This window comes from Oryza brachyantha, chromosome 3 (genome assembly GCF_000231095.2).
Source record: "Oryza brachyantha chromosome 3, ObraRS2, whole genome shotgun sequence".
NCBI classification, from domain to species: Eukaryota; Viridiplantae; Streptophyta; class Magnoliopsida; order Poales; family Poaceae; genus Oryza; species Oryza brachyantha.
In genome coordinates, this window is record NC_023165.2 from 3,409,303 (window position 1) to 3,435,383 (window position 26,081).

The window sequence follows — 26,081 nt, forward strand, 5'->3', positions numbered from 1 at the left end:
ATTAATTAATTATTAATTATTATAAAATGTAAAATATATTAATATAATTTTTTAAAATAACTTTTCTATAGAAAATTTTTGTGAAAAATATATTGTTTGACAGTTCGAAAAGCGTGCGAGCAAAAAACAGGGTGATAAATTAACTTAGAAGGGGCGATGGCAATGGATCGGGTTTGGGGCGGGTTCTGTAAAAACCTACCCATCACAAAACTCATGACAGTAAGGTAAACCCATATCCGTAAACCAAAACTAAACCCGTAGCCATAACCGATGGGTACCCGAAACCCAATGGGTACCACCGATGAATCTATGTCAAATAAAAGATATCTTAATCGAGACATCTTCATGAGTATATTAAGGTTTCTCAATATTTAATTATAGGAATAAGCAAATAAACATAGCCAATTGATTAATATAGCAACATGAAATTGAAAAAGGTAAAATAATAAGCAAGTAAAACTAAGCTTGACGAATTCTAACATTCAGTCATCTAATCATATCGACACAAACAGATAATTATGCCTCAACAATATTCTGATGCCACTTGCTTATAATACTGGACAGTAAACAGTTTTATGTTTAATATTTAAAAGCGTCACTTAATTTTTGGGACCCAATATGTAACCAAGGATTAAATCTAAAACCCGTACACAATTCATAGCTTTATACGTACCCATAAACTTATAGATATAAATCTTCGTCCGTACCCGTATCTATTAGGTACAAAACCCGTTAACCCGTTAGGCCCCAGAGCGTGGGTCCAATTGCCATCGGGTGAAAGAACGCGGCCACAGCCTACGTACGTATCGCCATCCTGGATGTTTCCGTAAACCCATGTGGTACAGCCTACCGATCGGCCATCGCATCAGCGGGATAACACCAGCAACATGAACATGAACGCAACGCTTTCTTCTGTCACGTTCTACGCGGTACGCCGTACGCCGCTCTCCTTCATATGATGGCCAAAATCCAATCGCGTCGTCGAATGGTCCAAATCCAACCCGTGTGGCCACCGTGATTGGACGTGGCTGTAGAGTGGGGCCCACCCGTCAGGCCCACAGAAACAAGCGAAACGGATAGCGGAGGAGAGACGCGACGCGAGACAGGCGGCAGACCAAGCCACCACGCCGGAAGCCGGAAGCGGCACGCCCACGCGGAGGAGCTCATCATTGGCCGCCGCCGCCGCTGCTCCGGTTCCGCCCCGCCACCGATTGCGCTGCCGTCTCGCCTCTCCTAGCGGGCTAGGGGGTGTTGGGGCCAGGGGTCGCCGCGGGGGGCATGGCGACCGGCTCCGTCGTGAAGCCGCCGCCGCCGTCGCTGGCCGGCGCGGGGCGAGGGCTCCGTGGGCGGGGAGTCCTCCACCGGCGTCTCGCGGCCTCGCCTATGTGAGCTCTCTGGTTCGATTTTGTTTTTCCTGCCTTTGTTTGCGTTGGGGTCAGTCCGGTGCGATGGCCCCCCGGGGGTCTTTGTTTTTACAGGAATTGCGTTCATCCGTTGCTGATTGTGAACTAGGGGAAACTGGCGAAGGGAAGAACCTACTAAGAAGGCTTATGGGTGTTATTGAATGGTGACTTGTTAGATTGCTTTTTGCAAGTTATATTCAAGGCAAGAAAGACTGACCAATTAGTTCAATGTAGGATCACGGTCTTGTAGTCTTGTTGTGCCGGTTCTTTGTGGGGGGTATTTATTGATTGTATATATTGCAGTTTTAGACCGCACAACTATTTATGGTACACATTTAGTTAGAATAAATGCAATAAACTCCTCTCTTTGTACTGGGTAGCAGTGATGATTGCTACTTTGTATTTTGTGATGTTATGACTTGCTGTGAGGAATTTTGGAAGGTTTGATCCAAAGACACCTTCGTTGATGCACAATTTGGAACATTTTGGTTTGCTAGTAACTCTTACATATAGATACCATTGGGCAATCAGAAACATGTGGAGTAACTCTTACATAGCATGAATTTATGCACTGTCAGTGCATCTTCCTCATTGTTTCTTTAATACAAAATCAGCAATTTTTTCCCCAGGAAAGATGAACCTGTGGCTTCAACAAATGGTGGCAAAGATGAAATGGTCACCGATAGCCTCAGTGTTGCTAGAAGAGCCTCTCCCCCTGGGCTTTCATCAAGCTTACCCAATCCAATTTCGGTGGTTCCCACATCTTTCCAATCAGCACCATCTGATCTTCGTTTCAATCGTCTTCGACCCTCAGTTGAGGAAAGTGATTGCAAATACAAAAGATTTTTTGGCTGCTATGTTGCTCGGGAGGCTATAATTGATGAGGAATACTGGGTATTTTTCTTGTCATCTGTAAAGAATATAAGACCGTTGACTCTTCAAGTACACTACAATTCTCCAATTTTTGCTGACATAGCCTGTACATGTATTTTGTGGTATTCTGATTGGTACTATTATATGGTAATACCATGGTCCTATATATACCTTTTGTTTTGCATGTTAATATTGCTGATAAGATGTCATGAGACACGTAGATATCATTTATATGTTCCATGCACTTTTGTATTGTATACTATATTGGCTCCTAACATGGGATTCCTACTAAAATTTATGTTCCTAGTCCTTTACCCTCACCTTTTAGTTTGTATTATGAAATTGTAATATTAACTTTAACATCAATGTATAACATTCCCTTGTACCATCGCCTTGATAGATTGCTGCATGGTTGAGAGCAGAGAATCGCTATGAAGATCAGTCAAGTGATCGGTTAGTGTTTAATTTGCAAGCAAATTTTGTGCATCCTCATCTTTTCTTTGTATTGCTGTTCACATAGGATTAGTGCTATCCTTGTGGTTAATGGTTAACATTTCTTTATCATCATTTCTGCTCCAGCTATGTTGAAAGCTTCAAGAGGAAGTTTGCATCACAGGTACACGGGTAATCAGTTGGTCACTAGTTTATGCCTGCTTGAAGGCAATTGGGATGGCTTGTCCCCAGATAGCTCTGCTTAAATTGACACTGTCAAAACGTCCAATTAATTTTCCATCGAATGATCATTCAATAGTCAATACTTCATGTTGTGGTTTGACATTTGTGTGTCATTGTTGGATATCCTTTTGCAGGAATTTCATGCATTAAAGAAGCGATGTAGCAAGCTTCAAGGAGAGAAGTATATTTGTTTTGTTGCGGTACAATACAAAAGCTCTCTGCATTTTGGCTATCAAATTTATTATTATGCCTTGGATCCAGCATGTTAGTTCATAGGAAATACTTGCAAGGGGTCCAAACATGCCAAAATGGCTACCACAACCAACAAGTGAAGTGTTGACAAGTTTTTCTAAAGTAGAACTGACTTAAAGCTGCTTCACCAACAGTTTTCTTATATTTCACAGTTGAAAATCTCAGTCTCTGGTGTAATATGGCAGGTAAAAAATGATGACCTCAAACGAACTGTGCTGAATAGCGTCGTTGGCACCCTGGATGTCTGTATAAGGCATCCTTTTCACGGGGAGACATTTCCTGCGGTATGGAAAAATAGTAGTATAGCACCCATGTTTTTCTATATAACTTCTGTTTATTTATGTTATGGAAAGTTACATCTCAAAGTTCTTTACAGGAGCCTGGGAAGTCATCATATCATTGTAGAATATATCAGCCGGATCAGCCAAAGTTTGGATATCTGACAAATGTTTGTGTTGCTAAATATGCACGGCGTCAAGGGATCGCGAGCAATATGCTGTTATTGGCCATAGATGCTGCAAGAGTCAATGGTAAAGCAATAAGTTGTTGTTTCTAGAAATTATGCAATGTTATTTTGTAGTAGATATGTACTCCATCCGTTTTAAAATATAAGGCGTAAATTCTACTAACACAAAGATCAAGAAAAAAATTATAACCATCTCATTGTTTAGATTACCTTGGTGCATATATATGTGCATGTTATATGGTTAGATGTTTTGATAGTGAAGAATTTAAAATAAATTAAATTTAGAGGAAAGAGATGTGCTAGTTAATGCATACTTATATGCATGTATTATATTATGGGAAATAGAAAAAAAGTAATTATAGAAAAAGTAATTACATCTTATATTTTAGAATGGAGGGAATACCAGATAATACTGACCCATCCACTGACATCTTCAACCCTGCTTTAGGTGCTGAAGATGTTTATATTCATGTGCACAAGGATAATCTACCAGCTCGGAGGCTCTATGATCAGATAGGATTCAGGGTATATGCATACCATCTTGTTTTGCTATACTTCTAAAAAAAATATACATGTGGATGCACGCTTATACTGTGTATTTGTAGATGGTTGACTTCGATGGTGCCTGCCACTCATCAGATCTATGCTTACTCTCCTTCGGTTCATAGGATTTTTAATACGATGGAGTTTTGATCCCATCTCCCTGTGCAGATGAAATGCCACTAGTCCTTGTTATTTGGAAAGCGGGACAGTGTCAGGAATATGTTTACCATCATGTACCAGTAATGTGCATAATATATTTAGTCAAATTAAATTTCATAGAAACACCCCAATTAAATTAATGTCATACAAAATATTTTTGTTCATAAATTATTAAATTACATTTTAGTCATATTAATTTTGTTACTATCTATCCAATTGAGCTCTAGTTCAATTCAGGTCATATATCAAATCCATTTAGGATAAAGTGCAAAAATGTCATTGTCTAAAAATATTCGACCAAGACAATCAATAATCACATATAATCATTTCTCTACTATTTAAAAATCAATAACATTTCTACCCATTTTTTTTATCACTCGCCTGCTATCCAATTGCTTGCGTCGCATCACGTCGATTGCTCACAGGCTCACAACCCACTCAAAGATCACTCAATCTTCGATCCCTTGTATTCTCCTTTCCAAACTTGTAGGAAAAACCTATGTTTCTATTTTAGACCCTACATCTTATCGCTCATCTCTAGAATCTCGATAGCTTCATGTTCATTTTAGATCCGATGACTTCCAATTCGGTTTGACACCAGGAGAACAAATGAGCACGCGATGATAAAATGAAGACATTTTTATTAAATAGATCTTCCTTCACAAACTGCAGTAACTATGTAATGTAATTTTATTAGTCGTACCATGTTAGAATCCTAAACCTGCACATCATACATGTAAGATAACAATATACTTGAAATTTTAACATGAATGTTCATTTAAAGAAGAAGGAAGGTCATTACATGTTGAGTAAAATGGTTTGGCGGACAACTTTTTCCTTGTGGAACTATTTCCACGTGGACTTCAGAAACAAGAATTTTCTCCATATCCAATCCAAGAATTTGTTTTCCTACCTTGTTCAGTGACAAATCAACTTCTTCCGGATTACTGAAATGTTGCATAAATAATCATTAAGCATTCTTATATGCACTTCTAGTTAGTATATATAATCAATTACTGATTCTCACATCCTCAGAAAATTAACTCGAGCCTTTGGCATCAGCTATTCAGTTAGCCTGAGCCGTGTAATCTGCAACACTCATTTTGTACATGTGAGGATTAGTAATCCGGATGCCAATGGTTTAGGATGGCCATCCACTGGAGAGGAAGTTGCTTCACTGGATGACCATCCTCTCCAGTGGAGGGCATCAACTTCGATCCCTCGCCATGGATGTTTAAGGGGATGACCGCAATGGGGTCACCGGGGAAGGGATTCATGATGTGGTAAAAGGATCGGCGAATAACGGCGATTGCAACAATTGAGATCAGGGGTGATGCTAGGGTTAGAGGAGGCAACTGGAGGAGAGTGGTAGGGATGAGGCGGCGCTCCTGGCATAGAGGAGGTAGTGGCACCCGCCGGCGGCGGCAGAGGGAAGGTGTAGAGGATGTGGTGACTAGGGTTTGGGAACGCAGGTGAAGGAGAGGGGTATGGATGAGGCGACAATGGTGGGAGAAGAGAGTATGCGGTTTTCGAGTCTTTGGGATGAGGCGAGTCTGATGGACCATCCGATTCGACTTATGTAGATTTAGGGCTTCTGATATGTCACATAAATACATGATGATGACGAGTAAATCAAGTTTGTGCACTATATTTTAGATGGATTAGATACCAAGATAGTGAGAAATGCTTTGTAACTTTTGAACTAACGAGGGGTTAACCTATATCATTCTGATGCCCTGGAATGTTATGCATCTAAGAGCTTTTACCAGGTTTCTTTTATCATACTCTATACATATTACTTGTGAATACAGCGAAAATTTATTGGTCTATTCTCTCGTTTCTCTAAGTAAATGAATATTATATACTGCATCTTGGCACCGTTTGCAAAACACCAAGCATGTGTTACATTGCAGTGTGAAGTTTACCACATCATAGTCACGCTGTTGCACACAAAAAAATGTATAAATAGCTTCTATAATCCAAGGCTATTCGTAATGGAGGCGATGAACGGTTTTATTTTGTTGTTTTCAACAGTGCCACGTCATGTTGAGTGTTTTGAGGTGATGAAATAAAACATCCTCCCACAATGCACGGTGTAATTTTGTGGTATCTTACAACACCTAATGCACATCCTTGGATGAAATGAGACTTTTGTGTCTAATACGAGTGTGGAATCATTTTTAAGTTTTTAAAAGAGAGTATATCCAATTCTATCTAGATAAACCTATTATATCTCTCTTCATAACTCCAATGATATATCATTCGAGTTTCTTATACGATACTTTATTCACTGAGAATGAAACCCCATTAAGATTGTATTACAAACACTGTCCAAGCAAGTTCTCTAAACCCTCCTCCAAGCATGACACTTGTACATTATTTTTCGCTCCCGCTTATGTTTATAAACCAAAAATTAATTTTTTTGTTCTTAAATTTAGAGTTGATTTTAGAGTTTTCATACTGAAGTTTATTTTCCTGTCTTTCCTTTAAAATCGATAATATATATATATATATATATATATATATATATATATATATATTCTCCCCAACGAAAAGTACAAACTCTATACATGTAGATAGTATCATTTACATGAGATTTAATAGTTGCTATATTTTCTGTTGGTTGGAAGCAGAAATAGTTATAAAAATATTTTTATCATGGACGTGCAGGGAGTAGCTACACCTGGTAGTATGATCTAATTTTCATATATATATATATATAATAAAAGTTTATCCATAAATTTTTATTATTTTTCACCGATACAATCATCCGGTAGAGTCGTTGAGAAGGTTCCCACTATAGACCTGACTTTTTTTAAAAAAAGAAATTAGAGACCTGATGATATAATGAGGTTATTAACCATGAATAGTACTCCTAGTCGCATAACACCAATGAAATCAGAGATTTTATCTTAAGATGATCGGATTGCTGGGAAGTAACGTAACCAATCTGGATTCTGGACGGTTCATGACACCGCCAGGGGGGGTTGAGAGCACTGCATCGTATTCTCCTCTCTTCTCCTCCCGTCTCCAGAACACACCGAGGGACTCAGGCGAACGGCTGGGCGGCTCCGGCTTCCTCCAGGTCCGGGTTCTCGCCACCCCCTCTCCTTCCTTGTCCTCTCCGCCCTTGTCCTCTCCGCCCTCTCTCTCTCTCTCTCTCCCGGCCAGGTCCAGTCCTCTCTCTCCCGGCGGCCGGATCCAGCGCGGCGGCCATCGACGGCCGGGGGCGCGCGGGGGGCTGCCAGCCGCGGTGGTCGATGGGCCACGCCGGCAAACGCCGGCCGGGGCTGGAGATATATATATATTTTAATTTTTTAATGATATTTGCCAGTTTTGATGATATACATATGCTATATGCAAACATTTACTATGCGGTGCTCTAGACTGCTGCTGGAATCAGATGTTTTGAGGATATACAGCCGCTCAAGTAGATAACCAAATTTGTTTGTCCAATTCTTTTCAAATGCTAATTGTAACTATAAATATTTTCTGTGCTTTGTAATGTTGAACTGGAAATAAAATGAGGGAGAAACGCAGACAGTATATTAATGAGCAAGCATTTAGTGTGATTTGTCTGCCATTGTAAAAAACATCGCTAAAACTCAGATTTTTTTCTAATACTTTAATTCTGGAATCTATTCCGGAACAGAGAGATCTTTCTGTTCATGATGGTGTAGTGGTTGTCCTCCTCAGATGTATAATAAATGTATTGCCTATATTTTGTATAGCAGTGCCTGTGATTAAGTGCTTTGAAGGCCTGGATACATCCTTCCCCTGGTGTTATTCTGTATAGGGAAGAGAAATCTTGGATGTAAAGCTGTTTCCAGTGAAAAGACGGTATGTTGCACTCCTTTTTTCCTCTTATGTGCAAACTTAAGACTGATTTCTTAATGCAGTAGACATGCTAAGCATATAATAACTACTATTACATAGGCTGGCTGGCTTAGACTTCTTCCATTAAATTAATTTGCTTCACAAATGAATAAATGATTTGTCTGACTTTTCATTAGCACAGATAGATGGTTAATTTGTTCATCTCTATCAACTTTTTTTCTACAGGGTTGTCTACAGCTCGGACCCAAATTTGCCACAAACAGCACACAGCAACGAAAAGGCAAGGTTACCGACGCATCGCCGGTGACCCGATCGAACCCAGCTATGTCGGCGCGTGACAGAGAGACAGCCATGGCGCTGGCCCGCGTCGCCGCTGCTCTGGATGGGGCGGTGCTCGGCCTGGGCACTGCCACCATCGCCGTCGCCTCGTGGGTGAAGTACCTGGCCGTGTCAGGTCAGCTACGGCGCATCGTCGCCGCTCCGGCAGTCGCCATATCTGATATCCGCTCTTTCCTCGTGGAATACGGTGAGGGCGACGAGCCAGTCCTCGCAGCGGTGCGTGGCCACGTCCGTGCCGCCCCCCAGGGCAAGCTCCTCGTTCCCCCAGGCTCCGGCGAGCACTGCGTCATAGCCAAGCACACCCAGATGGTGAGTTGCGCGATGAAAAATTATCTTCTATCCTGTGCTTGGAACCAGGGTTTATGCTATAGGCGGTACGGATGCTTAGTTAGGTTGTAGTTTTCAATCTTAAACTCATGCACATGTTGAAGGTACTGATTACTGTGGTAGGCGTGTTTAGGCATTGGAATTCTATGTGGCCGTGAAGCTTGTTTGGTTTCATGTTTTCATGTGCTGTATTGCTTTAGATAGGGATCTCAAATCGTAGAAATCTTGGAGAATTTGATTACATGAAGTTATGCTGTTATCTGCTCTGTCTCTCTCTGTGTGTGTGTGTGTGTAGCTTCTAGGAGCTGTCGAGTAGGAAGGTAAGCGATATGAGATTTGGCAGTCTCTTCTGCTGAATTGGATAGTTTGGGGAACGGAAGATGCTGGCAGTTTCCTTGCCAGTCTGTTTATGTTCAATTCTGAGTTTTGAGTGACAACTGTTTTGAAAACTCTGGCAATGTTGATTATTAATATACACAAAATAGTGTATGGTTCTGTTGCATTGGAAATTAGATGATTTGTGCCGTATATGAGTTATCTGGTTGCGAGACGCCTACTGGCTGCAACATTAATCACCTATAATACTGCTATGCTTCCATGGATTTAGATCTTATGAGAGTTCAATCCCATAATTACTGGTAAAATGCAGCAATATTGACTTTTGATGGCATCGGTTCATTATAATTCAAGTATGATGAATTCATAATATATGGTTTTAGAAGAAAATAAGGATTAGGAATAAATTGAAGAAAACAAGGCCTTTGTGTAAAGATGTTTACGATTTTGTTATTTGTTGTTATTGTGGCATAAAAAACTGGGGTTATGGTCTGGGTTGCCTATAATTTCTGTACAATCTGTCCTGAAGAGAGGTACTAGTTACTGATTTAGTTGCAAACTTCAGAAAAACCAATGGGCTATATACTTTTGTAGTGTGGTGCAAACTGCAAAGATACTTCTCAACATATTATGCACACGAATGGAATAGACATGGAATTGCCAGTTCCCTTCTTTTGTTACCACGGTAATACCTATGAATACAAATATGCAACATTTACATCCCCAAACTTTGTCATCTTTTTTTCCTTGTGCCTTTACAGTTGTGTACCTGTTCTTCTTTCTGTATAGATTTCTCTAACTGGTGTTATGTGTTGATGTCCTTATCTGGTGCTTGTTCAGTGAATGGAGAGGCATCTCTGGATGGACCTTTGATCTGCATGCTCTCTTTTTTAAAATCTTTGAAGGAACAGATTACACGACATCTTTTAGATGTTTATCACAGTAGTACCTATGAATACAAATGTGCTACGATATTTACATCCCCAAACGTTGTCATTTTTTTTCCGTTGTGCCTTTATAGTTGTGTCCCTGTTCTTCTTTCTGTATAGATTTCTCTAACTAGTGTTATGTGCTGATGTCCTTATCCAGTGCTTGTTCAGTGAATGGAGAGGCATCTTTGGATGGACCTTTGATCTGCATGCTCTCTTTTTCAAATCTTTGAAGGAACAAATTACAACATCGTTTAGATGGGTATACTATCTATACTTCGTAAGCTGGTTTTTGTTAGAATAATTTTGGCTTCAAATGTTAACCATACCTTTCCTTTTGCAAGGTTCCATTTGTTCTTGTAGATCCTCAAAACATGACTGGAATAGTCCATGTGAATTTAGACAGGGCAATGCAACCATTACCTCTTACATCTGTGTATCATAAACTTATCCCAGTCGAGTCAACTCCATACACATTGTTTCAGACTATTGTTGGCAATGGCTACCCGGTAAGTTCTTGACTATTGGACATAATTTTGTAGTTTGCAATATCATTACAGGGATATCTATCTTGAGCTATGCTATTATTTATTCTATAGGTTGCACTGTTGGATGAGGAAAAGATACTTCCTATAGGAAAGGAGATTACAGCAATAGGGTTTTGTCGACCGCATAGAGCAAGTGTTGGGATCAGCTCGTGTCCAGAGATACCTTTTTTCTTGTAAGAGCGGCATTGTTTGTCATATGTTATCATATTTTTTTCTTTCTTTTACTGATGCCAGACACCAGTACACCAGGATTCCTAGAACATTCGTAGTTTATAATTTATATGTCTAAGATTGGTTAACTTAAGTAGGACATGCATATCAAGATATTCTTTTGGTTGAGTTCTGCTGCTTTTTCATAACGCTTTACCTTCAGGTCTGAGCTCACCAAGGATGAGATGGAAGTTGAGTTGTCTTCTCGTGCTCAAACACTCTTCTGGGCTACTGTTGTTCTTGGAACAATGTCAGTTTGCTTACTGGGATTTGCGACTTACAGGTATCGAACTGTGACATTTTTGCCATTTCTAAAGATTTTTATTAGTTAGTACTCGATTAGTGATTTAGTTCTGAGGATAATTTACACTTTGATGCTTCATGTTATCTTGCTTTCTTTTTTAGCTATTTTACTTGATGTTGTACTGCTGCAGGAGCTGGAAGAAGATCAAAGAGCGGAGGGAGGCAAGGCAAGCCCAAGAGGTATTTCGACAAACTACCGATGATGTTACAGATGATCAGTCTAGTGATGAAGAGGCTGGTGAAATGGGAGATGGGCAATTATGTGTTATATGCTTAAGGAAAAAAAGAAGAGCAGCTTTTATTCCTTGTGGTCACCTTGTCTGTTGTTGCAAATGCGCACTGATTGTGGAACGCCAGTTCGATCCATTGTGCCCTATGTGTCGGCAAGACATTCGATACATGATAAGGATATACAACAATTGAGGTACACGGAAAGTTTCCTTTTAAGCTTTTGGAGGGACTACTAATCTCTCATACAGTGCACCAACGGTTGACTCGTGGCTCATTGTCTCACAGTATAAATCCAATGATCTAGAATCAACTATACCAATCGAATGACCTAGAACGACTCTATATTTCCACCGCCATGCATAAACAAATTTCTTATTATATATTGAAAACTTCCTATAAAATATAAATATATATATTTCTTAAGTATATAATTATTTTATATATATATATATATGAATGTGCATGTGTCTATAAATACACATGTAATATTTATGACTAATTGTGTATGACTATTAATCCTACAGTGTATTCACTGATCAGTTAGAAACAACTTAAGAAGCCATAATCTCCTAATCTCCTCGTCTTGATCCAACAGATCAATCTCGCATCTTCTCAACAAGCAACGACTAAGACCATATTTCTTTCGGCTTGGGAATAAGCCGAAAGAAACAGACAAATTGAAGTAGAAAGATAAATTGAAGTATATAATCTAGAGTATAGCTTATTATAATCTAATAAGTTCGTTTAGGTGAGCTTTTTTTAATTATTGGATAAAAAATTACCCATCATGTCACCCTACTCTTTCTTTTAGACTTACAAACCCAATAATCTAGGCTCTAATAATCTAGAAAAGAAACAACTCACGGCTTATTCAGTAATCTAACTCAGTAATCTAGATTATAATAATCCTAAGCTGAAAGAAACATGGCCTAAGAAATCTCTTATACTGTAACCACTCTAGTAAACATATGATTATTGATGTAAAATTTTTTGTCAATTAATTACCATCATGCTCTGAGATTTAAGCATCTCTGTGTTAGTGGTCGTGCATGCACGAAGAACGCAAATGTTTTTATTTTTTTATTTGGTTTTTTATAATTAAAGTCTTATATAAGATGAGATCAAAACATATATAACTTTTATTTAATTTGTGTTACCATGTAATGCATAAACTAATATGACTCATTATCTATTATCTTACGGGACAAATTCTACGACTCATTTATCTGTCTCGATTGAAAACCGCAATTGTATCCATGTCTTCATCTGCCCTGTACTACTACTAAGTGGCTGTTTGGAACCAGGGATTTTTTTAAGTCCCTTGTCACATCGGATGTTTGGACGTTAATTAGGAGTATTAAATATAGACTGATAAAAAAACTAATTACATAAATAAATGCTATTTCATTAGACAAATTTTTTAAGCCTAATTAAGCCACGATTAGCAAATGTTTACTGTAGCATCACATTCGCTAATCATGGGCTAATTAGGCTCAATAGATTCGTCTCGCGAAATAGTCAAGAGTATGAGGTGGGTTTTATTAATAGTCTATATTTTAATACTTCAAATTAGTGTCTAAACATTCAATTTGACAGTGACTTACAAAAAATCCCTATGATCCAAACAGGGTCTAAATCAATGCCTCTTCCCTAATTCCCCGAGCAGCGTATGCGCTACATCCCCTAAGATATTGCTTAGATTAAATGTATATATTTTTATTATATGACTATAAGATGGCTAAAGATATGAAATTTAACATGAAACAGCATAGATTATGTGGAATTGATTTCATATACACTTTAACGCTACGTAATCTGAGAATTATCTACATAGTATTCTCTTTTCAAATTCTTCCTACTTGGTGAGTTTGACTATTCATTTATATTCTTACTGGAAACCATATAAAGTTCACATGGTTAGCTTTCTCTTCGACTACCACATCAGGTGTGTTTTGATTTTGCTTTTTAGAAACCATATAAAGTTTTGATGAGTTGTTCAAATATAACACAATGCCAAGCCTTATAGACCAAAAGTTATAAGTCGTGCCTCGTTGAGTTTTATAAATTTATAAGATTAATTATTATACATATAATTATATTTTTAAATTTTATATGATTAAGATTTATGATTATGTTTTTCTTTTACTTGGCATGGCCTTTGATCTACAGTGGATTTCTGTTACATTGTGATAAAAGAGGGTTGTTTAATAGGATTATGCGAAGTTACGTAATATTCCATTTTACATGAAATAGAAGAAATATTCCAGTTGTTCTGTAGTAAAGAATCATACAAATGTCTTCAAACAAAATCATATATAGTATATCCTTGGGAAAAATACATGCCTTAATAATATGGTGGAGGGTACTCATATGGTCATGAAATTCATTTGGTTGAATATGACTATGGATAAATAAAATCGTGTAATGTCCCAAACAATAACTTTTTTATTTGGTTGATTTTTATTATCAAATGTTATCATACGTCAGTACATATATGTTTGATATATAATTTGGATCGAATTAAAGTGCATTTCACCTATTTAGAAAAAATAATTTAACTAACATGAAATTACATGATATATGAGTATAAATAATTTAACTAACGTAAAATTGCTAAAATAATTTCTAATATATGAAAAGTCTTTAATATATATAAAGTATATAATAGGAAAGTTTATAGAGTACTTTTCATATTCATAGAAACTATTTTATATAGAAGACCATGTAGATTTGTCCGATGAGCACGAATAAAAATAGTTCGTAACTGGAGGAATGATCAGAGTGGTGGGAAAAAGAAAGAGAGACACGATAATCCTATTTTTACCGGCAAGAAGATTAACATTATATTTCTGTCAAGATAGTTGAATTAATCTACGACTGTTTACTTGCGTCGTGCGAAACCTGCAGACTTGCAGAGATACGTATACGTAAACGTAGCGCAAACGTTGAGCACGCCGTCCGCACGATCGAGATCGAACGGTCAATACAGCCCAACAACGGCAACCGTCACACGTAGATCGGGCGGTCAGCAAGGAACCCTAGCACCGATCCCTCCCTATATAAAGGGCCTTCCTCTTGCCCTAACCCCTCCACTGTCTATCTCTACCCCGCCGCCGCCGCCGCCGCCGCCTCCTCTCGACTGCTCCCGTCCTCTCCTTCTTCGAGGTCAGCTTCTTCAGATCTTATCTCTTCCTCCTGCTATTCGCCGGTGATTTTGAGCTGGCGCGTGTTGTTCTAGATGTCTTTCCGTGCGTTCGTCTCACTGCTCCGATCGTTGTCTTCTGTTCGTTGGTAGACTTGATCTGTCGCCGAATCACCTTCATAGGTTTAAAATTATCGGTAGAATCGGAGGATAAAGTTGATTTGTTGCGAAATCGCGTACTTATGTTGAAAATTATAGGTGGAATCGGCGCAAGGATTTGCATCTATAATCTGTTTGGTGTTTGGGTAGATCTCCATTTCTGTAATTTTTAGTCTGCTGCCGAGCGTACATGATGCTGTCGTCTTTTTCATCTGTCTTAGCACTAGGATAGATGCCTAACTTTTCCTGATCTGTGATCTTACCATGGTAATCTTTGTTTATTCCTTTGTGGTGCTGCAGGCTGCTAGTTCCCTCCTTATTCAGCCATGGGTAAGGAGAAGACGCACATCAACATTGTGGTCATTGGCCACGTCGACTCCGGCAAGTCGACCACCACAGGACACCTGATCTACAAGCTTGGAGGCATCGACAAGCGTGTGATCGAGAGGTTCGAGAAGGAAGCCGCCGAGATGAACAAGAGGTCGTTCAAGTACGCGTGGGTGCTTGACAAGCTCAAGGCCGAGCGTGAGAGAGGTATCACCATCGATATTGCCCTGTGGAAGTTCGAGACCACCAAGTACTACTGCACTGTCATCGATGCCCCTGGACACCGTGACTTCATCAAGAACATGATCACGGGTACCTCCCAGGCTGACTGTGCCGTGCTCATCATCGACTCCACCACCGGTGGTTTTGAGGCTGGTATCTCCAAGGATGGCCAGACCCGTGAGCATGCCCTTCTTGCTTTCACTCTTGGAGTGAAGCAGATGATCTGCTGCTGCAACAAGGTATATCTTTAGTTGAACGTGTTAATTATGCTGTTTCAGATTCTTTTAGTTTCATCATAGAAGTAACATGAGTATATTGTACATCTCTCATTGGGATTTTTGTATGAGTGTGTGCTAAATATGCATCTAATGTTGCAATTGTTGATGGATTGTTTCCAGTTACTTTAAACACTAGTGATTAAATAGTGCTGCATAAAACACAACTCTTCTGCTTAATTTGTTTAAATTACTCAATTAACCTCATAAATCGATTGTTGGTTAAACTTAATTCTATATAGTTTGTTTTGTTTAATTTCTCTGAATAGTTAGTCTATTTTTCTGTTTCTATTCTGCTGGAAGTAGCAGCTGCACATTGCTTCATTACATCTTATATCTGGTCACTATGTTTAGTAAATGTTGTTTATTATCTGTTTCATATCATACATCTATCGTTGTGTGGTTGCCAGCCCCTTGTTGAGAGAAGTAATTGAGTTATTCTATTTTGTTCTGTTGCAGATGGATGCCACCACCCCTAAGTACTCCAAGGCCCGTTATGATGAAATCGTGAAGGAAGTCTCTTCCTACCTCAAGAAGGTTGGGTACAACCCTGACAAGATTCCTTTCGTTCCCATCTCTGGGTTCGAGGGTGACAACATGATTGAGAGGTCGACCAACCTTGACTGGTACAAGGGCCCCACTTTGCTTGAGGCCCTCGACCAGATCAATGAGCCCAAGAGGCCATCAGACAAGCCCCTGCGTCTTCCCCTTCAGGACGTGTACAAGATCGGTGGCATCGGTACCGTGCCCGTGGGCCGTGTTGAGACTGGTGTCCTGAAGCCTGGTATGGTGGTGACCTTTGGTCCCAGCGGCCTGACCACTGAGGTCAAGTCAGTTGAGATGCATCACGAGGCCCTTCAGGAGGCTCTTCCCGGTGACAATGTTGGGTTCAACGTCAAGAACGTTGCCGTGAAGGATCTGAAGCGTGGGTATGTGGCCTCCAACTCCAAGGATGACCCTGCCAAGGAGGCTGCCAGCTTCACCTCCCAGGTCATCATCATGAACCACCCTGGGCAGATTGGCAACGGCTATGCCCCAGTGCTGGACTGCCACACCTCCCACATTGCTGTCAAGTTTGCCGAGCTGGTGACCAAGATTGACAGACGATCTGGCAAGGAGCTCGAGAAGGAGCCCAAGTTCCTCAAGAACGGTGATGCTGGTATGGTTAAGATGATTCCCACCAAGCCCATGGTTGTGGAGACCTTCTCTGAGTACCCTCCTCTTGGTCGTTTTGCTGTGCGTGACATGAGGCAAACGGTGGCTGTCGGTGTCATCAAGAACGTCGAGAAGAAGGACCCCACCGGTGCCAAGGTGACCAAGGCTGCTGCCAAGAAGAAATGAGCCTCGTTGAAGTGGTGGCTCCCCTATCCGCATTTGATATATCTAGCTGTTTTAGTATTCGTTAAGTTTTGTTCACGGCCGTGGCACTTGTTGCCCGGACCGTTAATATCTGCTCGCAGTGTGCACTATTATGTCAGTCGTTTAAAACTCTCGTTTGTTTCTGTTCGGTTAAAACTTATGTTCCGAGGCTTGGGTATTATCCTTTCTTCGGCTGTGGAATGCGAGTGTTTACATTGTTAATTCCCGTCTTCTATTTTTTTCTCTTCATTTTTATGTCGGTGTTTCAACTGTTAGATTGTTTTTCTATTTAATTTTGATCCATCGTTCGATCTTACCGGTTTTGCTAAGCAGATCAATTTTCCGTGATATTTTTGTGGCGTTAGCTATAGAAACAGAACCACAAATTCAATGAATCAAACTCTAGTCTCACTGGTCTTACAAATCAATAGCGACTTTTAACTAACAATCTAGCTCTAATAGCTTTAGGCCGCGTTTGATAGTTGTGGATTGTGAGTTATCCGTGAAAAAAGTAGTAATCGATTAATATATAATTAATTAATTATTAATAATTAAAAAATATAAAATAGATTAATTTGATTTTTTTAAAACAATTTTTCTATATAAAATTTTTTAAAAAATACACTTTTAGCAGTTCGGAAACGTGCACGCGGAAAAAGAGAGAAGTTAGATACGCAAAAATGATAGTGCTTCTATGCCGACCGCGGCCTTAGTCTTATTGCTATTACAATAACGCCTTTCACTTTGATTAATATTTGGTGACTTTGGAATCACTCCGGCGATTTCTGTATGCCTGTATCTACTAATGTACAACAAACATTAGCAGACGGGGTTTCTCACCGATTTGTACATATGTTGTCTCGAGAACCAGATTTAATTCAGTCCGGAGTTGAGCTTACCCTGTTGTTTTTCCGTGTTCTCAAACAATCCGTGTTAGCTGTAAAAGTAAATAATGCTGACAAAAAAATGGAGCTCAGGACCATCAATCCCTCTATATGCACCAGAAAGTTAATATTAGAGCTCATATGCTACTTGGCACATCGTGGGACGCACTAGCCATTTGGATACATTGAAAACAGAGGGCGTAAATATAATAGCGGGAGTAAATACATTGAAAACAGACGTACTAGCCATTTGGATACATTGAAAATAGCGGTAGATAAACAACACCGAATTTTTTAATATAATAATTAATAGCTCATTAATTAAATATGTAGTAAATATATGTTGACAATCACCGAACTAGGATGGACGTTGATTATCTTGGCGTCCAGGTGTGGATGCTGTTCCTCGTAGCTTGCAGGTCTGGACACCTGAACAAGTAGCGTCCAGCATCCGGGTGCAGCTACACCAGCTTGTTTACGATGAAAGCTCTACCATACATTTACTTAAGCCCTGACCGATCATGGCGGTGTTCAAGGCAGTCTGTTGCAAAAGCTGATTAGCAACACGGAAAACGATAAACGTAATTATTATATAATTAATTAAGTATTACTTATTAAAAATTTAAAAATAGATTTATTTGATCTTCTAAAATAATTTCTATATAAAACATTTTCGCACGAAATATCGTTGCCTGCTCTCGCAATCACGTTCTGGTGTGCGAGCCCTAGCTCCTTGGGGTCATGGCGGCATATAGGCTTCACCCTCACCAATCACATTAGGCGGCGTCTCGCCAGCTGCCACTCGTCATCAAGGCCACCACTTTCGTCTATAGGTTAATTAGATTCATGCTATTATAAATTTACCAGTTTTAAAATATATCATTACAATTCGACTAATTGTAAGGATGCCACTATAATTTTAGAACTATTTCAAATATGCCATTTTAGACCCAAATTGCCCTTTGCACATGTCAAGGGCACAGTAAACATCACATGGGCAATATGGTCTAATTTTTTTAAAAAAATACAACGAAAGAGTATGGAGTGGCATATTTTTAATAGTTCTAAAATTATAATGGCATTCTTACAATTAGTCAAATTGCAATGGTATATTTCAAAACTAGCAAATTTATAATGGCGTACATCTAATTAACCCTTCATCTATTGCCTATGTTGATCACCGACAGCCGTAGCATTCATTGTCAGGTAATGTATTTTCACTTCATATAACTTTGTTGGTTACTTTTTACTTATCTATCGGCTTGCATTATCTAACAAGTCCAATCTATTACTTAATTATTATTAACATAATCATGTTGAATCATATATAAAGCATGTCCATGTAAAGATCCAAATAATCAGAAGAAAATATTTTTATATAATATACTTGCTTGCGCTCACATGAACCAACAAATATAAGGATCAGTACATAGCTAGTATTAGATGTTATACACCCTTGGTTTACTGATTTTTTTTTTCATTTGGCATGTGCGTAGGTGAGAACAAAATGATCATTGTTCTTGGCTATGCTTATGGGTGTATCCAACATGGAACTAACGGTGCAGACTACAGTATTCCTCCTAGATTAACTTTTCCAGCATCCTCTTTTGTTTTATCTCTCACCTTTTCTGCTATTTGTTTTCTATTGTGACTATTCGTGTGGAGTCCAATCGGAGAGAACGACCGCAACGGAAGCTTGACGTCATTGCATATAGCGTCCAGGTCTGGACGTTTTTATGAGTTGCGACCATATCTGGACGCTCTACTATTCAGCGTACATCCTAATATTGTAAATCTACCATGTAGTTTACTAGATATTTAATTAACAGGCCAATAATTATTATATAAAAAAAATTCGGTAAACAGCACCTGAAAGAGATGGTGTCATGGCAAAATCAAATTGAGGCAGTAGTAGCACTCCAGCAGCAATGGGAATGGCTGCTATGTTATATGCCACAGCTCAGGCCAGATTTGGTGAATTTTGGCCATAGTTGCTTTTGATAGAGCATCCATTACCCGCGCCATAATTTTTTATTGTACATAACTACTAAGGCAAAAATCTCATAAGAAATATAATAGGATCTAGGTCAATTAGTTAAGTTTCTTACGGTAGAATTTGTCCTAGATCTTAGATCATCATATTTATAACTAATTACTCTTTCGATAGTAAACCATATACCCATCGACAACAAGACGCCCATGGTGATTTCGTCAATATTAACATACGTAGGTTCAGTTTTCGAAAGTTCTCATAGGGGTTTGTCAATGTTAACATACATAGGTTTCGTTTTCGAAAGTTCTCATAGAGGTTATTTGTGTGATTGTGCATTCATAGAGGATGAACGTGGACGCATCATTAATATTGATGTTAGTACAGAATAAATGTAGTTGGTTGGGTATCAACATAAGATATATGTCGGAGATATGGGTATGGGGGTACCCATAAATGGTGGAAAGTTGCCCTAAACTCGCGTGGCGTGCCCTGGAAAGGGCCTGATGTGAGTTCTGGACATGGGCTTTCTCCAATGCTAGGGGTTAGGGCGTCCTAACCCCCTTCTCGCCCTGCCGACATAGCAAGCGGGGACACACGAGTGCCCCTGTAGAAAGATAAACAGTTCGTCACCTAGATGTTGGCATTCGAGGGGAAGTCAGGGCAGCCCCATGCCCTCCCTGCATAAGGGCTAGGCGATCACGGCAGCCCGATCCCCCTTGGTCTCACGCACGAGGACTATGGCCACTCGAACCCACGCGGCGCGCCCCCGTAGGGGTTGGGCCCGAGGTTCGGCAAGGAGGCCAACCCCCATAGAACGGGGTTGGGCCACCTGAAGCCACGTGGCACTAAGCGCGCCCCTAAGGGGGTCGGGCCCGAGGGCTTGCGGGGAGGCCAAGCGCCTTGGGAGGAAGATTGAGCCACCCCCGCAGCACGGAGGACACACTTGTGATGTGCCACGCGTACGACCATGACAGGCCCCCAACGGCCAACTACTCGTATTTAATACGCACCATGAAGTGAGTAAAAAACACTGTGCGCTATGCTCACTCTCATCATATCGAAGTGACGGGGGCTATCCCGTCACTTGGACCAAGCGACACGCCTCTGCCAAAAGGCGTGGCCTGTCACCGACCAGTCATTGTCGCATTTAATACCCTTGCGACTCGTGTGAGGGAAAGAGAGCTTCCTCTTTTATCCACACGGTCCAAGGGTTCACTCTACCTACCCTCTAGCAGATGGGACCAAACAAGACTGGTGTACATCCGTAAATCGCCACAGCGTCAACCAAGAGAAATGATGAACTACTAGCCGTAGCCAAACGATGGTCTATACATCAGTAGTCGGTAAGACCATGGCGATTGTGGTGTCTCCTTACTGTTATAAAAGGAGGCCCTGCCCCTCTTAGAAAAGGGATCGATCCGAGAAAAACCTTCCCAAAGAAGGCTTGTACTCACTTGCCAAATAGTGACAAAGCGACAGGAGTAAGGTATTACGCCTTCTGGCGGCATGAACCTGTATAATTTCTTCTATGTTCATTCCTTCTCAGAGACCTTGATCTAGCTCCCTTAGGCCAAACCAAAAAAGGGGTTCAATGAACTCCCGCTCGAGGAGCTTGCACTCCAACAGCTGGCGCGTTAGGTAGGAGGTGCGTTGTTTGGGTTTGAAAATCCCTCCTACTGCCGCTCGATGGGAGCACCAAGGTCGTGCTCCCACATGTGGCTAGGGGCTGCGCAGAAGGCGTTGCGGTCGTTGCTCAATGGGAGCACCAGTGTCGTGCTCTCACACGTGGCCGAGGGCTGCGCAGGAGGCGCGGCCACCGTAGCTAGACGGGAGCACTGGTAGCACACTCACATGTTGCCGCGTTGGCTTCGACACGGTAGTGCCTGCAAGATATCTTCCTCACCATCACAAACTTCATATGACAAGTGTCTTATTCATTTTATTGTCAATTTCATATCATTGCCTTTAGTTATTGCTTTGGGAATCTTTTCCCCTTTATTTGCTCGCAAGTTTGTATGTTGCTACCAGGATACTCTTTCCCCGTCCTCGGTTGTGAGTAGGGACTAGTTATAGCACTCGCTAGGATGCTTGGGTTAGATTGGCTCTGTGTGCTGAGGACAAGTGTTCGCGACGTGGATTGTGCCTCGAATACCACCTAAGATCCGAGGTCTCGAGCAAACCCCCTCCAGGTCGGGGCAGCTTAGATCTCGACGGAGGAATATGGTATTCTGCCTGGCCAGTTTCATTCCGGACACTGCCAATGACCAGGCGCCATGGGTCACCCACTCATCCTCACGCATTGCTCGAACTTGTTCCCCTCTAACCAGAGGTCGAGAAGAGCAAGCCACGTGGTGAGCCATGCATAACCCTTGCGAGTAAGCGTTGAGAACATAAGCCATAGATGATGTTGGGAGACGAAGGATGGGTGCCCAAGGTGTTGATCTTTCTTTGAGCATCCTCGGAGCCCCAAGGTCTCGAGCAAACCCCCACTAAGTCAGGGCAGCTTAAACCCTAGTGGCCGGTGGCCTCGCTCAGAAGATTAGACCAGTGGTACTGTCGAGGTTCCTCCTAATGTTTAATTATCGGCTAAACCTGAGTTTATTTTCAATTCCTCATATATATTAGTCGGACCCCTTTCTTTTTACTTGATGTGTGAACGGTTGAGCCAACCATCATAATAAAAGGATAATGGGATAGGTCGTGCCATTGCACCAAAGGATGTGTCGGGCAGCGAGCCATGCCCTGAGCACCACCAGATCCCGAGGTCTCGAGCAAACCCCCTCCGGGTCGGGGCAACTTAGACCTCAGTGATGGGTTTGTGGTATTCAGCCTTTGCACCCGTGCCTTGCCCAAAATCACTATAAAAATCATGATATAACTGCTCACCAAGTGACACTAAGGCGAAAAAGAGAGGTCGGACCGACACATCTTGCGATTCTTATAGAGTTTGTTTTTGTTAGCATATGCGCAAGGTGCGATATGCAACATCCGTCAGATATGACCCACTAAGGCAGCCCGACGGCCTGCCTAGTTTGAGGGCCAGTCGGTCGCGGTAACAAACCAAAATGTAAGCCTCCGCCCCGACCCGCTCTGTGGCTCAGCGGTCTGACACGGAGGCGGGGGGCTACTATCGATGATATGGGTATGGGGGTAACTAAAAATGGTGGAAAGTTGCCTTATCGATATGGGCTTACCTCAGAGAGATCCGAAAAATGAATGTGAGCCGAGAATACTATTTTTACAGGCAAGAAGATTAACCTTTATTTCCATCTTAAAAAAGTTGAATTAATCTACTACTGTTTACTTGCGCCCTGCGAAACCTGCAGAGATGGGTAAACGTGACGCAAACGTTGAGCACGCCGACCGCACGATCAAGATCGAACGGTCAATACTGCCCCACAACGGCAACCGTCACACGTAGATCGGGCGGTCAGCAAGGAACCCTAGCACCCATTCCTCCCTATATAAAGGGCCTTCCTCTTGCCCTAACCCCTCCACTGTCCCAGCCGCCGCCGCCGCCGCCTCCTCCTCTCGACTGCTCCCGTCCTCTCCTTCTTCGAGGTCAGCTTCTTCAGATCTTATCTCTTCCTCCTGTTATTCGCCGGTGATTTTGAGCTGGCGCATGTTTCTTGATATGTATCCATGTGTTCGTCTCATCCTCCGATCTTTGTCTTGTCGATAGACTTGATCTGTTGCCGAATCATCTCCATATCGAAAATTGTCGGTAGGATTGTCGGATAAAGTTGATTTGTTGCGAAATCGTCTGAAGTTGAAATTATAGGTAGAATCGTGTGAAGGATTTGCATATATAATCTGTTCGCGTAGATCTCTTTCAATTTCTCTGTAATTTTTAGTCTGCTGCCGAGAGTAGATGATAGCTTCATCTGTCTTAGCACTAGGACAGATGCAAGACGCCTAACTTTTCCTGATCTGTGATTTTACCATGGTAATCTTTGTTTATTCCTTTGTGGTGCTGCAGGCTGCTAGTTCCCTCCTTATTCAGCCATGGGTAAGGAGAAGACGCACATCAACATTGTGGTCATTGGCCACGTCGACTCCGGCAAGTCGACCACCACAGGACACCTGATCTACAAGCTTGGAGGCATCGACAAGCGTGTGATCGAGAGGTTCGAGAAGGAAGCCGCCGAGATGAACAAGAGGTCGTTCAAGTACGCGTGGGTGCTTGACAAGCTCAAGGCCGAGCGTGAGAGAGGTATCACCATCGATATTGCCCTGTGGAAGTTCGAGACCACCAAGTACTACTGCACTGTCATCGATGCCCCTGGACACCGTGACTTCATCAAGAACATGATCACGGGTACCTCCCAGGCTGACTGTGCCGTGCTCATCATCGACTCCACCACCGGTGGTTTTGAGGCTGGTATCTCCAAGGATGGCCAGACCCGTGAGCATGCCCTTCTTGCTTTCACTCTTGGAGTGAAGCAGATGATCTGCTGCTGCAACAAGGTATATCTTTGGTGTTTGTCCTTTTGTTTTGATTGATGAGCACAACACTTGTTGAACGTATTAATTATGCTGGTTCAGATTCTTTTACTTTCATCATAGAACATGACTATATTGTACTGATCTCTCATTGGGATTTTCGTGTGACTGTGCTAACTATGCATTGATTTCCTGTTACTTTAAGCACTAGTGATTAGTGATTAAATAGTGCTGCATAAAACACAACTCTTCTGCTTAATTTGTTTAAATTACTCATTTAAAATCATAAATCGATTGTTTTCTATTTAATTTTTATTTAATTTTTCTGAATAGTTAGTCTATTTTTCTGTTTCTATTCTACTGGAAGTAGCAGCTGCACATTGCTGCATTACATCTTATGGTCACTATGTTTAATTTTGTGCATAGTAAATGATGTTAATTATCTATTTCAAATCATACATCTATCTTGTTTGGTTGCCAACCCCTTGTTGAGAAGTAGTTGGTTTATTCTCTTTTGTTCTGTTGCAGATGGATGCCACCACCCCTAAGTACTCCAAGGCCCGTTATGATGAAATCGTGAAGGAAGTCTCTTCCTACCTCAAGAAGGTTGGCTACAACCCTGACAAGATTCCTTTCGTTCCCATCTCTGGGTTCGAGGGTGACAACATGATTGAGAGGTCGACCAACCTTGACTGGTACAAGGGCCCTACTTTGCTTGAGGCTCTCGACCAGATCAATGAGCCCAAGAGGCCTTCAGACAAGCCCCTGCGTCTTCCCCTTCAGGACGTGTACAAGATCGGTGGTATCGGTACCGTGCCTGTGGGTCGTGTTGAGACTGGTGTCCTGAAGCCTGGTATGGTGGTGACCTTTGGTCCCAGCGGCCTGACCACTGAGGTCAAGTCAGTTGAGATGCACCACGAGGCCCTCCAGGAGGCTCTTCCTGGTGATAACGTAGGGTTCAATGTCAAGAACGTTGCCGTGAAGGATCTGAAGCGTGGGTACGTGGCCTCCAACTCGAAGGATGACCCTGCCAAGGAGGCTGCCAGCTTCACCTCCCAGGTCATCATCATGAATCACCCTGGGCAGATTGGCAACGGCTATGCCCCAGTGCTGGACTGCCACACCTCCCACATTGCCGTCAAGTTTGCTGAGCTTGTGACCAAGATTGACAGACGATCTGGCAAGGAGCTCGAGAAGGAGCCCAAGTTCCTCAAGAACGGTGATGCTGGTATGGTTAAGATGATTCCCACCAAGCCCATGGTTGTGGAGACCTTCTCTGAGTACCCTCCTCTCGGTCGTTTTGCTGTGCGTGACATGAGGCAAACGGTGGCTGTCGGTGTCATCAAGAACGTCGAGAAGAAGGACCCCACCGGTGCCAAGGTGACCAAGGCTGCTGCCAAGAAGAAATGAGCCTCAGCCTCGTTGAAGTGGTGGCTCCCCTATCGGCATTTGATATATCTAGCTGATTTAGTGTTCGTTAAGTTTTGTCCACGGCCGTGGCACTTGTTGCCAGGACCGTTAATATCTGCTCGCACTGTGCACTATTATGTCAGTTGTTTAAAACTCTCGTTTGTTTCTGTTCGGTTAAAACTCATGTTCTGAGTCTGGTATTATCCTTTCTTCGGCTGTGGAATGCGAGTATTTACATTGTTAATTCCCATGTCTTATGTTGGTCTTTCAACTGTTGGGATTGTTTTTCCTGCTTAATTTTGATCCATTGTCCTATCTAACCGGTTTTTGCTTAGCAGATCCATTTTCATCAGTGTTGTTTTGGTGGCAGTAGAAACAGAATCAGAAATTCACTGATTCAAACTCTAGTCTCATTGCTATTAATCAATAACTTGTT

At 41.5% G+C, this 26,081-nt stretch overlaps 4 protein-coding genes across 7 annotated transcripts; all 4 read left to right on the forward strand.

Moving 5' to 3' along the window:
• The first annotated feature begins 1,004 nt into the window (after positions 1-1,004).
• LOC102706542 lies at positions 1,005-4,512 on the forward strand. 3 transcript variants are annotated; one of them, XM_015834218.2, is made up of 9 exons: positions 1,005-1,385; positions 2,018-2,297; positions 2,677-2,729; positions 2,856-2,892; positions 3,086-3,151; positions 3,389-3,487; positions 3,580-3,733; positions 4,118-4,194; positions 4,275-4,512. In XM_015834218.2, exons 1-9 carry the CDS (start codon positions 1,279-1,281, stop codon positions 4,335-4,337), a joined length of 936 nt encoding a protein of 311 aa, XP_015689704.1. In that variant the 5' UTR covers positions 1,005-1,278; the 3' UTR covers positions 4,338-4,512. The 3 variants fall into 3 exon arrangements, with proteins under 3 accessions (XP_015689704.1, XP_006649491.1, XP_015689705.1); XM_006649428.3 differs by having other exon boundaries at positions 1,006-1,385; positions 2,033-2,297; XM_015834219.2 differs by lacking the exon at positions 1,005-1,385 and adding an exon at positions 1,443-1,605 and having other exon boundaries at positions 2,033-2,297.
• A 2,859-nt stretch (positions 4,513-7,371) lies between these two features.
• LOC102707100 (E3 ubiquitin-protein ligase SPL2) lies at positions 7,372-11,647 on the forward strand. 2 transcript variants are annotated; one of them, XM_006649429.2, is made up of 8 exons: positions 7,372-7,456; positions 8,106-8,211; positions 8,434-8,856; positions 10,300-10,401; positions 10,484-10,648; positions 10,739-10,860; positions 11,061-11,180; positions 11,332-11,647. In XM_006649429.2, the coding sequence occupies exons 3-8, from the start codon at positions 8,533-8,535 to the stop codon at positions 11,621-11,623; spliced, it is 1,125 nt and encodes a 374-aa protein (XP_006649492.1). In that variant the 5' UTR covers positions 7,372-7,456; positions 8,106-8,211; positions 8,434-8,532; the 3' UTR covers positions 11,624-11,647. The 2 variants fall into 2 exon arrangements, with proteins under 2 accessions (XP_006649492.1, XP_015690254.1); XM_015834768.1 differs by having other exon boundaries at positions 7,396-7,456; positions 8,103-8,211.
• A 2,873-nt stretch (positions 11,648-14,520) lies between these two features.
• Positions 14,521-17,133, forward strand: LOC102707380 (elongation factor 1-alpha). Its single transcript, XM_006649430.3, has 3 exons — positions 14,521-14,596; positions 15,033-15,520; positions 16,016-17,133. The coding sequence occupies exons 2-3, from the start codon at positions 15,059-15,061 to the stop codon at positions 16,895-16,897; spliced, it is 1,344 nt and encodes a 447-aa protein (XP_006649493.1). The 5' UTR covers positions 14,521-14,596; positions 15,033-15,058; the 3' UTR covers positions 16,898-17,133.
• Positions 17,134-23,275: 6,142 nt separating this feature from the next.
• Positions 23,276-25,901, forward strand: LOC102707655 (elongation factor 1-alpha). Its single transcript, XM_006649431.2, has 3 exons — positions 23,276-23,353; positions 23,772-24,259; positions 24,764-25,901. Exons 2-3 carry the CDS (start codon positions 23,798-23,800, stop codon positions 25,643-25,645), a joined length of 1,344 nt encoding a protein of 447 aa, XP_006649494.1. The 5' UTR covers positions 23,276-23,353; positions 23,772-23,797; the 3' UTR covers positions 25,646-25,901.
• Positions 25,902-26,081: the final 180 nt, after the last annotated feature.

Bases quoted from the DNA above. Each gene is read 5' to 3' on its own strand.
- LOC102706542 (XM_015834218.2), top strand. From the start codon at position 1,279: ATGGCGACCGGCTCCGTCGTGAAGCCGCCGCCGCCGTCGCTGGCCGGC. The intron at 3,488-3,579 runs GTATGGAAAAAT...AGTTCTTTACAG, and splicing joins ACGGGGAGACATTTCCTGCG to GAGCCTGGGAAGTCATCATA. The intron at 3,734-4,117 runs GTAAAGCAATAA...ACCCTGCTTTAG, and splicing joins AGATGCTGCAAGAGTCAATG to GTGCTGAAGATGTTTATATT.
- LOC102707100 (XM_006649429.2), top strand. From the start codon at position 8,533: ATGTCGGCGCGTGACAGAGAGACAGCCATGGCGCTGGCCCGCGTCGCC. The intron at 8,857-10,299 runs GTGAGTTGCGCG...GTCCTTATCCAG, and splicing joins TAGCCAAGCACACCCAGATG to TGCTTGTTCAGTGAATGGAG. The intron at 10,402-10,483 runs GTATACTATCTA...TCCTTTTGCAAG, and splicing joins TTACAACATCGTTTAGATGG to GTTCCATTTGTTCTTGTAGA.
- LOC102707380 (XM_006649430.3), top strand. From the start codon at position 15,059: ATGGGTAAGGAGAAGACGCACATCAACATTGTGGTCATTGGCCACGTC. The intron at 15,521-16,015 runs GTATATCTTTAG...GTTCTGTTGCAG, and splicing joins TGATCTGCTGCTGCAACAAG to ATGGATGCCACCACCCCTAA.
- LOC102707655 (XM_006649431.2), top strand. From the start codon at position 23,798: ATGGGTAAGGAGAAGACGCACATCAACATTGTGGTCATTGGCCACGTC. The intron at 24,260-24,763 runs GTATATCTTTGG...GTTCTGTTGCAG, and splicing joins TGATCTGCTGCTGCAACAAG to ATGGATGCCACCACCCCTAA.